The 12,680-nt window shown below is 41.2% G+C and overlaps 2 protein-coding genes across 2 annotated transcripts; both read right to left on the bottom strand.

Moving 5' to 3' along the window:
* Positions 1–8,225: 8,225 nt before the first annotated feature.
* LOC139468741 (uncharacterized) lies at positions 8,226–9,215 on the bottom strand. Its single transcript, XM_071250868.1, has 3 exons — positions 9,191–9,215; positions 8,675–8,754; positions 8,226–8,495 (listed from the first exon to the last, which is right to left on the bottom strand). The coding sequence occupies exons 1-3, from the start codon at positions 9,213–9,215 to the stop codon at positions 8,226–8,228; spliced, it is 375 nt and encodes a 124-aa protein (XP_071106969.1).
* A 2,040-nt stretch (positions 9,216–11,255) lies between these two features.
* Positions 11,256–12,245, bottom strand: LOC139468738 (uncharacterized). Its single transcript, XM_071250865.1, has 3 exons — positions 12,221–12,245; positions 11,705–11,784; positions 11,256–11,525 (listed from the first exon to the last, which is right to left on the bottom strand). The coding sequence occupies exons 1-3, from the start codon at positions 12,243–12,245 to the stop codon at positions 11,256–11,258; spliced, it is 375 nt and encodes a 124-aa protein (XP_071106966.1).
* Positions 12,246–12,680: the final 435 nt, after the last annotated feature.

Here is a 12,680-nt window from a genome sequence, read left to right as displayed (position 1 = left end):
CACTATCTGATGATCCATACGTACAGGTTTCTGAAGACGGTTGTTGTGAAATATACTACTCAAGAGTCAAATTGTGTGCATCTGTTGAATGGCCAAAGACATTATTGCGTAAAGACATGTTTTGAGAACAAAAGTCTGTTGTGAACCGTTCAGTGCCAACAAGCAACAGGTGAACAAATAATCAGTCGGATCACCAGTCAAAATGAGTATCTGACCAAACCAGAAGCGGAAGGTTGTCTGAGGTAGACTGTTCCACGCTTCTGTGCGAGCATTGCCGAGAAGGACGGTGTGAGAGGGAGATCTGCAGATCGTTCCACGCGTGTTCGTTAAGGTGGGGTTTGGTCACCGGGCTGGCCACTCCCATGCAGACAAACATGGTCTCCTGCTTTATGTTGGCAGCAACGACCCTGGCATGTTTGGGTCGTGCGTTATCGTCAATGAAGATGAAGTCCGGTCCGATTGTACCCGCATACGGCCTCTCACGTTCACATCCAGAATGTCGTGCCTGTTGCGCACACCTGTCGTGTCCCGCTGTAGGACATGGAGATCGGTTCTTCCAGCTCTACTGATCCCACCCCAAACCATGATTGAGTCCCCTCCAAACTGGTCATGTGTGGCTATGTTGGAATCCTGAAATCTTTCTCCTTGTCAACGCCACAGTTGGGAACCATAATCGGTGAAGTCTAGACGGTATCTCGATTCATCAGCGAAAAAGTACATGAGCCCAGTCCACGTCTATTCAATTGAAGTGATCATCGCTGTCTTCCCGCTGTATGCTGGGACACTGTCGACCAGCTTGTTTTCACTGCGTAGCTGATCCAAACGTCTGGTACCGAGTCCATGCCCTGCTGCACACTTTGACACCGAAGACGTTTGCAACGTTACGTTCTGTCGCTCCAGTTTCAAGCATGCCTATGAATCTGTCTTATTCTTTCAAACTTCTTCAAACTCAACGACTGTTTTGAGGTTGAGTCATGTTCTTTTTCTTCACATTTTGGAGCAGGAATTTCTTTTCTTCTGAAAAGAGAGCTGCGATTTTTTTACTGCCCATTTCAAATTCAACCTATGGAAAGAATGTTAAAAATTTCTCACTGTTTACTGGAACATAACACCTTGACAGATGGAAATTTTTAAACGGAATGAAAATAGCAGTATAATAAAGAATGATTATATAATAAAAGACCATACGTAAGATCCAGCGACGTAATTAGGTATTAATTGACTATAAAAGATAACACTGGGGATTAAGGGTCTTGCCCTAAATACTTAATGCATATCTTCAGCAAAGATGACATCTGTGTCGATCCTTCAAAAATAGATTTAGTCACTCAGACACGTGTGTCAATTCTTAGATTTGGTCTTGTATTATCACAAATTTGTGGCAAACCTACCTGGCATCGTGTTCCCTCTATACAACCTTCTGGGAAAAAACACAATGCCAACAGGCATTCAAAAAGCTAAAGCAAGCCCTTCTAACAGCCCCCATCCTGGCATATCCCGACCAAAAAAACCCTTCATCCTCACAACTGATGCATCTCAAACTGCAATAGGGTACATTTTAGGTCAACTTGATTCTCATGGCGTAACTTGAAATGGTGTTGTTAATTCGTGTCTTTTGACCATATCTTCCTGTTCTGTTTTAAGGAACAAGCCATGTTGATTGGTAACGCTTCGTTGCTCGTCAGTTTCCAAGTAAGGGTATATGATGCTTAATGGTCATTTCCCATCACAGTCAACAACTTTTATGGCCACTTGAAATGAAAGATTTGAAATCATTATTAATGAATAAGGGTTACAGGTATACTGTCTCTCATAGTCATGTCTCTGTCAAAGATAATGGCTTTGCTCACGAATTATTCTGTATTGATAAGGATGGCCATATTTTATGGAGTTATTTTCTTTCACTGCATGAGTTGACTTTCGAAGTCTACATATTAGTTAGGACAAAATATACCTTATATGGTTTCATTTATCTTGTAATGGGATGGGAAGTTAAAATTGAATATTTCTGGAGAAGAGGTATAATACCTTCTGCCAGCGGATCCTATCACGACTCAGGGACACAACTCATTCGGAGACTGGGGGGCACGGGTGGCCCAGTCGTCTAAGGCGCTGCGATACGCTGTGCAGAGTTGCGTCCCTTGCGCACGCCAGAAACCTATGATTGTGGGTTCGAATCCCGGTTCGCCCCGATTATGTTTCTAGGTTTGTCAGCACCATACCCGTGCTCGAAGTGGTAAATGTCTGAGATCTGCATCACTTCGGGCTTTCCTCCCACATGAAGCTGACACGCCGTGATATAACTGGAATACTGTTAAAAGCGGTGTTCAACCCAACTCACTCACTCACTCATTCGGAGACCACTCGGACATCCGTAATCTGCAGATCTCTCAAAGTACCAGCGACAAACGTCTGAGTGTAGGAAAGGAAGACACCAGCAGCCCGGTATGCCCAGGTATAACAGTATATTCCTGGGGAGAATAAAGACATAAATAGGGTAACAGATAAAAACACTTGAGATCAGGATATCAAACCGATATAAACGATATCTGTTGGGGGTCATATGAGGATAGAGATGCAAATATCAAATGTCAAGTAGGGACTACTTTCAGTGTTTGTAAACAAACATGGCGTCGCCATTGTCTTTCAGCGATCGAGTCAGAATTAACCATCGGAAATCTGGAGAAACTACTGGGATAATCACTCTCATTATCAAAGAATAGTCTAAATACTGAAAATCAGTGTCTAACTGTGACAAGGCAACTTACAAGTTTTGGCTTTGGATATATGAATTGCGAAACAATTTTTCCAGGACACTAGCCAAGCGGAATCTGTTTCCATATCTGTGCTTGTAGACCTATGCGGCTTGGAACCTTTTCCACAAATTTAAACAGTTTGATTTGGCCGAAGTATTTCGAATTGTTACCTTGTTTCATTTTGTCGCTGTGTGACCACCTGACTGCATTTCGTAACGTATTCTAACATGACATTGAAGAAAGCTTGATTCTGATTGATTAAAAAGAGGTTTCCTTTTTGCCAGGGAAACCCCTTTCAAATATATTAAGCCTTTTAACACATAAAGTGCATATGAATACATATCGATTCATAAAAAATTGCTGCCGATCGGTCACCCCCATATGAAATGTAAAACGTATCCATATTTCCTCTATAACACGTTGGGTCTGTAATACACACCGAGTCGACGGCTCTCGCGAAATTGGTAATCACATTGTACTAGCAGTAGTCTCTGAAATAAACAGTAATTTACAGAAAAACGGTTGTTAAATTATAACTATCAAATAATATAAAAAGGAGCCCAGAGACTTTCTTCATTTTCATATACTGCACTAGTCTAGACTTGCCAAACATTATAGACTTACATGGGCTGTATTGGATATATTTGTTTCAGGGTCTGTATGACAAACTATACCAGCAGTCTCAGTCCTAGTAAATCTACAGGTTAATGTTGAACCACATCATAGATAGGGGTTGTAATCTTGCTTCCTGTAACTTGTCTGCTGAGTCACGGAGAATGTAAACATTGGCAGCCATAACGACTGTTGTGATGTGTGATAACCGTGATGGAGGTCAAGTTCTGCAACATCCAAGTTCAAGGTGGAGAGATCTTTTTTTTTTTATTTACTGGAGGTAATTGCTAACTAACTAATAACACTTACACATGTAAAATAAATAACAGAATATTGATGAAAAAGATTGTTTAAATATATTCGTTTAGCATTTTTAAAACTATTTCAACAACCTGTTGATGTGTATTTGTCGTCATTCACTTGTTGCTCAGTTAATGAATTTATTACAAGTATAATGGTAGCACCACTCAGATTACCTGATAAAGGTTCCCATTCGGCATTTCTTGGGTCTGGGGTAATTATTTAATCTAAGTCCAGGTTTGAAGTGAGGTGAAATGTGTGTTATGCATTTTACACGTGGCAGCCCAGCGAGAGATGAATGATCAGTTGATTTGCTTTTTTGTAAATCAATGGATTATTCCTAGCCATCAAAGGATCAACCGAAAATACGTTGATTGGGTAATCAATCTTATCTTACACAGTGGATATGTCAAAAGTAAGTATCATGGCGTGAAGTGCCGATGTAAAAACAACATACTTTGTTCAAAGGGTTAAACGATAATACGTTGATTGATTGCTCATTGTTATAGATTTTTTTTTAAGAACCGTGGACATTGTGAAAATAGTTGTCACGTGGGCTTTCTCAACTGACCTTTGAGACTTGACACCTATGTGAAACAACTGAAACAAACCAAGTGCTCAGTTGAGAAACAAATACGGGTTATGACATCCCGAAATGATATTTTAGAATATTTGATTGTTACGGAGACACGCGACATCGAATAAGTTTCTTTGTACAGCTGGAGACGTGTGGGATATTGTTCCTTTATGTGGACATTCACGGATACATTCCTCGAACAAGGAAGCTGCCTAAAATTATATGTATAACTTTGGTAGGTTGTAATTATGATATTTGCATTTTGTTCTCATTCATTTGCTGTAGTGTCATAGCGACTGATTTACGACTACCATTGTCTGAAGTACATTTGACTCCAAAGGCTAATTACCTTGTAGCCATGTCTCCATAGGTTAATTGTCACTACGTTTTAGGCGCTAATCCCCGTTGTTAATCCTCACCAACATTTCATTGTATATTGACTGACAGACAACCTGGGCTACTATATCACTTCCCGTAAATTACTGTTATTTATAGTATGACATTTATTGCCTTAATTGTTCAGCTGTGTCGGTTCATCACCCCCAGAAGTCCCATGTCCAGAGCAACATCATTGTCTGTCCATTGTTGTTCATTACTATATATGTGCTACCATTACACTGTTACGACGGTGTTAGTCAAGCTTGGTATTCCGAGTGCCATCTTCCCGAGGCAAGTTAGTTAACTGACTATAAAAGTCCAGTTTCCACCCTTGCCGAACTAGGCTGGTATTATGGAGTTACATTTTGGCTGGACTAACGAGTCTATGCATAGTCCAATCAAAATCGCGCACCGAAATCGAAATCCAGTTCGTAAAGTGTCACGCAGATTTCGGTCGACTGCAGTATTTGCAAAACATGTGCACCGCTAACTCGTTGTCAACAGATATTTTCTAAATCTTTTCATGCTTTTAATCAACGTTCTCACGTAATTTGATACACTTCGCGATGTAAGACTCGTTTTATCACAATGTAGATCTTGATTATCAATCAGCTCGTCTTGACTGGGCGCCACCGTTTTGTTTGAAGCAAATGCAAGTGATACGAGACGTAGAATCTTATTGGTCAATAGGAGAGGCATAGTAAGGACATAACTCGTAATAGCCACTGGTGGCGCTACGATCGAGCCCAGGAATTCCAGCCAAGTTCGGCAAGGGTGGAAACTGGACTTTTAAAGTCAGTTAACTCTCTTGCCTCGGGAAGATGTCAGAGTGCTGGTGTAGGGACGACCTTGAGCAGGATGTGCCGCTCGTAGGAAACGTCTTGATGTTGAGCTGGAGCTCCGCTCACCTCATGTATCCCCGAGCTGGAAGGTCCGCTCATGTTTGTGTTGTCAGAACAGGTATTCCGCTCATTGTGCAATTGTTGTTTATTGTTTACATGTTGTGCATAAAGCGTTCCGGGACAGTGATGCCGATTTTGTCTTTTATTCCCCCAAGAGCTAATTCCTCGTCAACATGCGCGTTGACACTAGCATTAAACAAAATCATTCTTATTCCCCTACGTCTTTGTTGGGAAGTTCTTCGATGCGTGATAGACATTGTTTTCACAAGTCTTTTCCTTTGTAAGCGTGTATATGTTAAGTCAATGTGTAAAACGTGATTCACTCAGGCAATTTATCAAATGTCAAAATATTTCAGTCATTTTACAAATTGACTGAAAATCTGTCAATTTATTTACCAGATTGACCAAAATTATTAAAAATATCACAATAGAATAATTATGCTTGGATTAGAAGCTATACAAGATACAAATGTACTTTTAATCCTAACATTTTCAATCACTTGGTGATGATATTAAACATTAAAAAATGTTTGGAATTCGTCACCATAATAATACAGATGGACATTATTCCGTCAGTTTGTAAAATAACTGAATTTTTTAGTATTTAATAAATTTCCTAAGTGAAAATTTTGCACATTTTGGCTGTAAAATATAAACACAATACAACAAGCAATGCTCAGGGGAAATATTTACTTTGTGTTGCAAGTCAAAAGAGTGTAAAAGAAAATCGCAAAATTACCTAGCATGTAGCTTATCAAAACTTCGTCACCATTACCGAAACTACCCACAAAGATGCCAACATTTCCTTATCATTTCCAAAACTATTTTTCATTTTGTTGATCAATATTACCATGCGCCCTAAAACTATCAATAAAAGTGACAAATGCGCTTACGAATTGCAAAGCAAAGGTCGCGAACTTTTCTAGACTTCTGCTATATCATCCGGGTACTCAAGGGTAAAAAACAATAACAAAGGCAACAACCAGTCCCAGGGAATTGCTTCAGATCAGTGCCCCTTTTCAAACTTAAACGTTGGCTGGGCCGAATAGCGATACCATATAAGAAACCTCTGTTATACCAGCCTCCACAATACCATTTACATTCGACAAACTGACACGGGCTAGTGGGCTAGTAAGAATGTGAGGGAAACTAGATATTTTTTCAGCTACGGATGCAAAACCAGGTATAAACTATGAGCCTAAATAAAACTTTTGTTTAAAAAAAACACACCTTGCAACAATTTATTTTTGGTGGCCGACATGTTCTTTTTGTTCAACAGTCTGAAGCATAATTATTTTTCAATCAATTTCTGAGACAATTTATTTTTTTCTGATAAAATCCTTCCCACCCACACACTCACAGTCAGAGAAATCCAATTGTCCGTACCATTTTGAAAACGCTGATGTGGACGTACAGGGGACAAATTCAGACCCCTTCTATCGTTTATGTATTTTTGTAGAATGCCAGATACGAATATTACGTCATATTTGTATTAATCTACTCTTGCATACAAGTAGGTGTCAACATAGGCTTTTTACTTGCACCTGACCACAGCCTATGTATAAAAGCATGCCCTCTGCTTTTTCTGAAGATCACGGGCCAAAGGAACAGCAGTGAAGTCGATTTCTGGAAGGCCACAATGAAGAGACGAGTGGAATCCAATATTGTCTGGGGCGAAGGGAGATCACTCTCAATCCCTTGTCCGACTACCGGTATTAGATAGTGAAGTGCTCGTAATATATCCTATGTGGCGACACTTGTGTTTTAGAGAAGAAAGGCAATTCTCGATTCGAACTCCATCAATAGGAAGCCACAATCATTGTTTCATTAGAAACGATTAGCTAGTTTATTGGAATATTAAAATTCTTCAATAACAAAGTGTCCAAGAGAGCTATCCTCGGAAAATATCCCGTGTCACAATTGTCGCCACATAAAAATTTAGAAGTGTCAAATCTTAAGGTAGCCCCACCTATTCAGAAATCTTCTGCTCAGTACAGATCATGACATTGGGACACAGCAGAACAGCAATATAGGGGCAACTTTCACTGATCAACAATATCCATGTGAATTTATGTCTCATGTTCGGGAACCTTGGGATTTGGCCAGATGCCTATATTGCGATGCTGCTGTCGCCCAGATATTATTAGCTGTAAGGATGAAACACTGTAGACAAAACAGACAACTTGTGTATACATTACAGAAACATTTATTCAGATAACAGAAAGCCGAAAGTAATATGCCTCAAGAGAGATCCAAAAACGGGCCAAAATTGTATAGAACGTATAGTCTTGTGCGATTCCAATAAGCCAAGAGGTTTGCCGAAACGAAAGTGAAAGTTGGGCCAAAATGTATGTGCCTAAAAATACGCCAAAATGCGCAAAGAGCGGTTATGTGGAAAGGTACTCTCTCTCTCTCTCTCTCTCTCTCTCTCTCTCTCTCTCTCTCTCTCTCTTATACAGACATATATGTACTCGTAAATGCACTCTAACTCTCATTTCTAACATACATACCCTCTTCCTCTCACACACACATACATACATGCTTATTCATTCAGTCACACACACACACACACACACACACACTTACACGAACACATGCTCATTCAATCTTTCATTTACTCTCACATACGCACACATACATACACACATGCTCATTCACTCACTCACTCGAACGCATTCAGACATGAAAAGGATAAGGAGTCTAAGAGAAGATCTTCCTAAAGAAGGCAGCAGCTCTCGTCAGCGCCTTTCTAAAGGGATGAATCTCTCTGTCATCCACAAAGCTGTGGTCGTCCTCATCCTCGTACACCCAGTAGTCACTGTCATCGTCGTCACTTGGGGCAGGGTAGTGATCAGCGTGGTTAATGGTGACGGGGGCAGGGAGCGTCTCACCGTAGACAGGGCGGGCCCAGAACGGAGTGAAGACGCTCAGGGGGTCGGGACAACGGGAAGGGGACACAGCCAGGGAACGCTACACATCGAGGGGGTGGAGAGAGGGACAAAGGGAGGCATGTGAGACAGAATACGGGATACGTTTGCAAAGAAAACGAATCACAGTTTATTATAGGGACTGGGCAGACTTAATGTACAATAAAACAGGGGCTATAATAGAAGGAAGAAGTGACAGGGAGGGCATGTAAAACTACATACACAGTCGGACTCCTCATCCTGAGACGGCCACAAACTCACAGCCGCAGGAGTGCCATAATAGCGAATTATGTCCTCCCGAGCTGAAAAAGAAAAACGAAAGCTAGGTTCAGTTAAATGTACGCCGGCGGCTGCGTTTACAAAATCACAACTTACGTCCTCTGACAACTACAATATGTCACTAGACCTCGGCCTTTTGACAATGCGAATTCCAAGTGTATGTGGGCTTTACAGGCTGTGCTGCAAGACCACCATTAACCAATAAAATGGGCCAAACAGCTGCTTTTCACGTAATACAGGTTATCTTACATCTGGACTACATCGCTTGACACTATAATGAACGAACAGGTTTCATCTAAGACACCACATGTCAAGTTTACAATCAAAAATTTTCAATTAAGACAATTGCAAATGGCGGCCGCCATCTTCAGTCCCGATACTGCTGCCTAACAACGACCAATTTCACATCTAATTTAACATCTTAATACTGTTAAGTGGAATAATTGTGACCTTAAATACCTTGAATGTGAAGCCTTGAGTTCATCTTGGAAGAAGGCACACTTGGAAAGATACAGCAGTGAGCGAAACGTAGAGGTCAGCGGAGCAAATGCGATCGTTTTTCTGTTGTAACCAGAAGTGACGTAGGTAACGGCAACGGTAACTACGTTACCGAGTTCGAGGACTCAGAACGAGTCTAATCGACAGCTTCCGGCGTGGTCAAGCCTAATGGCATTGCAGAGGCTGAAAACAGACGGGTTTATTTCGTCTGAACACCAGGCTTAATTATAAGTTGTAACTTACAACTGAAACGTTGCATACATCAGTTTAGAGTTTGAAAAACGTGCTGGTGAAACTGGGTGTTTTTCGTGCCTCCATTACTCGGAACAGGGCGAATTTTGTTCATTTTCCTATGGATCATCACTTGTAGACATTAACCTTAAACGTTGGCTGGGCCGAATAGCGATACCATATAAGAAACCTCTGTTATACCAGCCTCCACAATACCATTTACATTCGACAAACTGACACGGGCTAGTGGGCTAGTATTTTTAGAATGTGAGGGAAACTATATATTTTTTCATCTACGGATGCAAAACCAGGTATAAACTATGAGCCTAAATAAAACTTTTGTTTAAAAAAAGCACACCTTGCAACAATTTATTTTTGGTGGCCGACATGTTCTTTTTGTTCAACAGTCTGAAGCATAATTATTTTTCAATCAATTTCTGAGACAATTTATTTTTTTCTGATAAAATCCTTCCCACCCACACACTCACAGTCAGAGAAATCCAATTGTCCGTTCCATTTTGAAAACGCTGAGGTGGACGTACAGGGGACGAATTCAGACCCCTTCTATCATTTATGTATTTTTGTAGAATGCCAGATACGAATATTACGTCATATTTGTATTAATCTACTCTTGCATACAAGTAGGTGTCAACATAGGCTTTTTACTTGCACCTGGCGACAGCCTATGTATAAAAGCATGCCCTCTGCTTTTTCTGAAGATCACGGGCCAAAGGAACAGCAGTGAAGTCGATTTCTGGAAGGCCACAATGAAGAGACGAGTGGAATCCAATATTGTCTGGGGCGAAGGGAGATCACTCTCAATCCCTTGTCCGACTACCGGTATTAGATGGTGAAGTGCTCGTAATATATCCTATGTGGCGACACTTGTGTTTTAGAGAAGAAAGGCAATTCTCGATTCGAACTCCATCAATAGGAAGCCACAATCATTGTTTCATTAGAAATGATTAGCTAGTTTATTGGAATATTAAAATTCTTCAATAACAAAGTGTCCAAGAGAGCTATCCTCGGAAAATATCCCGTGTCACAATTGTCGCCACATAAAAATTTAGAAGTGTCAAATCTTAAGGTAGCCCCCACCTATTCAGAAATCTTCTGCTCAGTACAGATCATGACATTGGGACACAGCAGAACAGCAATATAGGGGCAACATTCACTGATTAACTATATCCATATGAATTTGTCTCATGTTCGGGAACCTTGGGATTTGGCCAGATGCCTATATTGCGATGCTGCTGTCGCCCAGATATTATTAGCTGTAAGGATGAAACACTGTAGACAAAACAGACAACTTGTGTATACATTACAGAAACATTTATTCAGATAACAGAAAGCCGAAAGAAATATGCCCCAAGAGAGATCCAAAAACGGGCCAAAATTGTATAGAACGTATAGTCTTGTGCGATTCCAATAAGCCAAGAGGTTTGCCGAAACGAAAGTGAAAGTTGGGCCAAAATGTATGTGCCTAAAAATACGCCAAAATGCGCAAAGAGCGGTTATGTGGAAAGGTACTCTCTCTCTCTCTCTCTCTCTCTTATACAGACATATATGTACTCGTAAATGCACTCTAACTCTCATTTCTAACATACATACCCTCTTCCTCTCACACACACATACATACATGCTTATTCATTCAGTCACACACACACACACACACACTTACACGAACACATGCTCATTCAATCTTTCATTTACTCTCACATACGCACACATACATACACACATGCTCATTCACTCACTCACTCGAACGCATTCAGACATTAAAAGGATAAGGAGTCTAAGAGAAGATCTTCCTAAAGAAGGCAGCAGCTCTCGTCAGCGCCTTTCTAAAGGGATGAATCTCTCTGTCATCCACAAAGCTGTGGTCGTCCTCATCCTCGTACACCCAGTAGTCACTGTCATCGTCGTCACTTGGGGCAGGGTAGTGATCAGCGTGGTTAATGGTGACGGGGGCAGGGAGCGTCTCACCGTAGACAGGGCGGGCCCAGAACGGAGTGAAGACGCTCAGGGGGTCGGGACAACGGGAAGGGGACACAGCCAGGGAACGCTACACATCGAGGGGGTGGAGAGAGGGACAAAGGGAGGCATGTGAGACAGAATACGGGATACGTTTGCAAAGAAAACGAATCACAGTTTATTATAGGGACTGGGCAGACTTAATGTACAATAAAACAGGGGCTATAATAGAAGGAAGAAGTGACAGGGAGGGCATGTAAAACTACATACACAGTCGGACTCCTCATCCTGAGACGGCCACAAACTCACAGCCGCAGGAGTGCCATAATAGCGAATTATGTCCTCCCGAGCTGAAAAAGAAAAACGAAAGCTAGGTTCAGTTAAATGTACGCCGGCGGCTGCGTTTACAAAATCACAACTTACGTCCTCTGACAACTACAATATGTCACTAGACCTCGGCCTTTTGACAATGCGAATTCCAAGTGTATGTGGGCTTTACAGGCTGTGCTGCAAGACCACCATTAACCAATAAAATGGGCCAAACAGCTGCTTTTCACGTAATACAGGTTATCTTACATCTGGACTACATCGCTTGACACTATAATGAACGAACAGGTTTCATCTAAGACACCACATGTCAAGTTTACAATCAAAAATTTTCAATTAAGACAATTGCAAATGGCGGCCGCCATCTTCAGTCCCGATACTGCTGCCTAACAACGACCAATTTCACATCTAATTTAACATCTTAATACTGTTAAGTGGAATAATTGTGACCTTAAATACCTTGAATGTGAAGCCTTGAGTTCATCTTGGAAGAAGGCACACTTGGAAAGATACAGCAGTGAGCGAAACGTAGAGGTCAGCGGAGCAAATGCGATCGTTTTTCTGTTGTAACCAGAAGTGACGTAGGTAACGGCAACGGTAACTACGTTACCGAGTTCGAGGACTCAGAACGAGTCTAATCGACAGCTTCCGGCGTGGTCAAGCCTAATGGCATTGCAGAGGCTGAAAACAGACGGGTTTATTTCGTCTGAACACCAGGCTTAATTATAAGTTGTAACTTACAACTGAAACGTTGCATACATCAGTTTAGAGTTTGAAAAACGTGCTGGTGAAACTGGGTGTTTTTCGTGCCTCCATTACTCGGAACAGGGCGAATTTTGTTCATTTTCCTATGGATCATCACTTGTAGACATTAACCTTAAACGTTGGCTGGGCCGAATAGCGATACCATATAAGAAAC

The sequence above is a fragment of the Haliotis cracherodii genome, unplaced genomic scaffold (genome assembly GCF_022045235.1).
Source record: "Haliotis cracherodii isolate W230 unplaced genomic scaffold, xgHalCrac1.p SCAF_2, whole genome shotgun sequence".
Taxonomy (NCBI): Eukaryota; Metazoa; Mollusca; class Gastropoda; order Lepetellida; family Haliotidae; genus Haliotis; species Haliotis cracherodii.
This window is presented reverse-complemented; position numbering and strand designations above follow the sequence as displayed.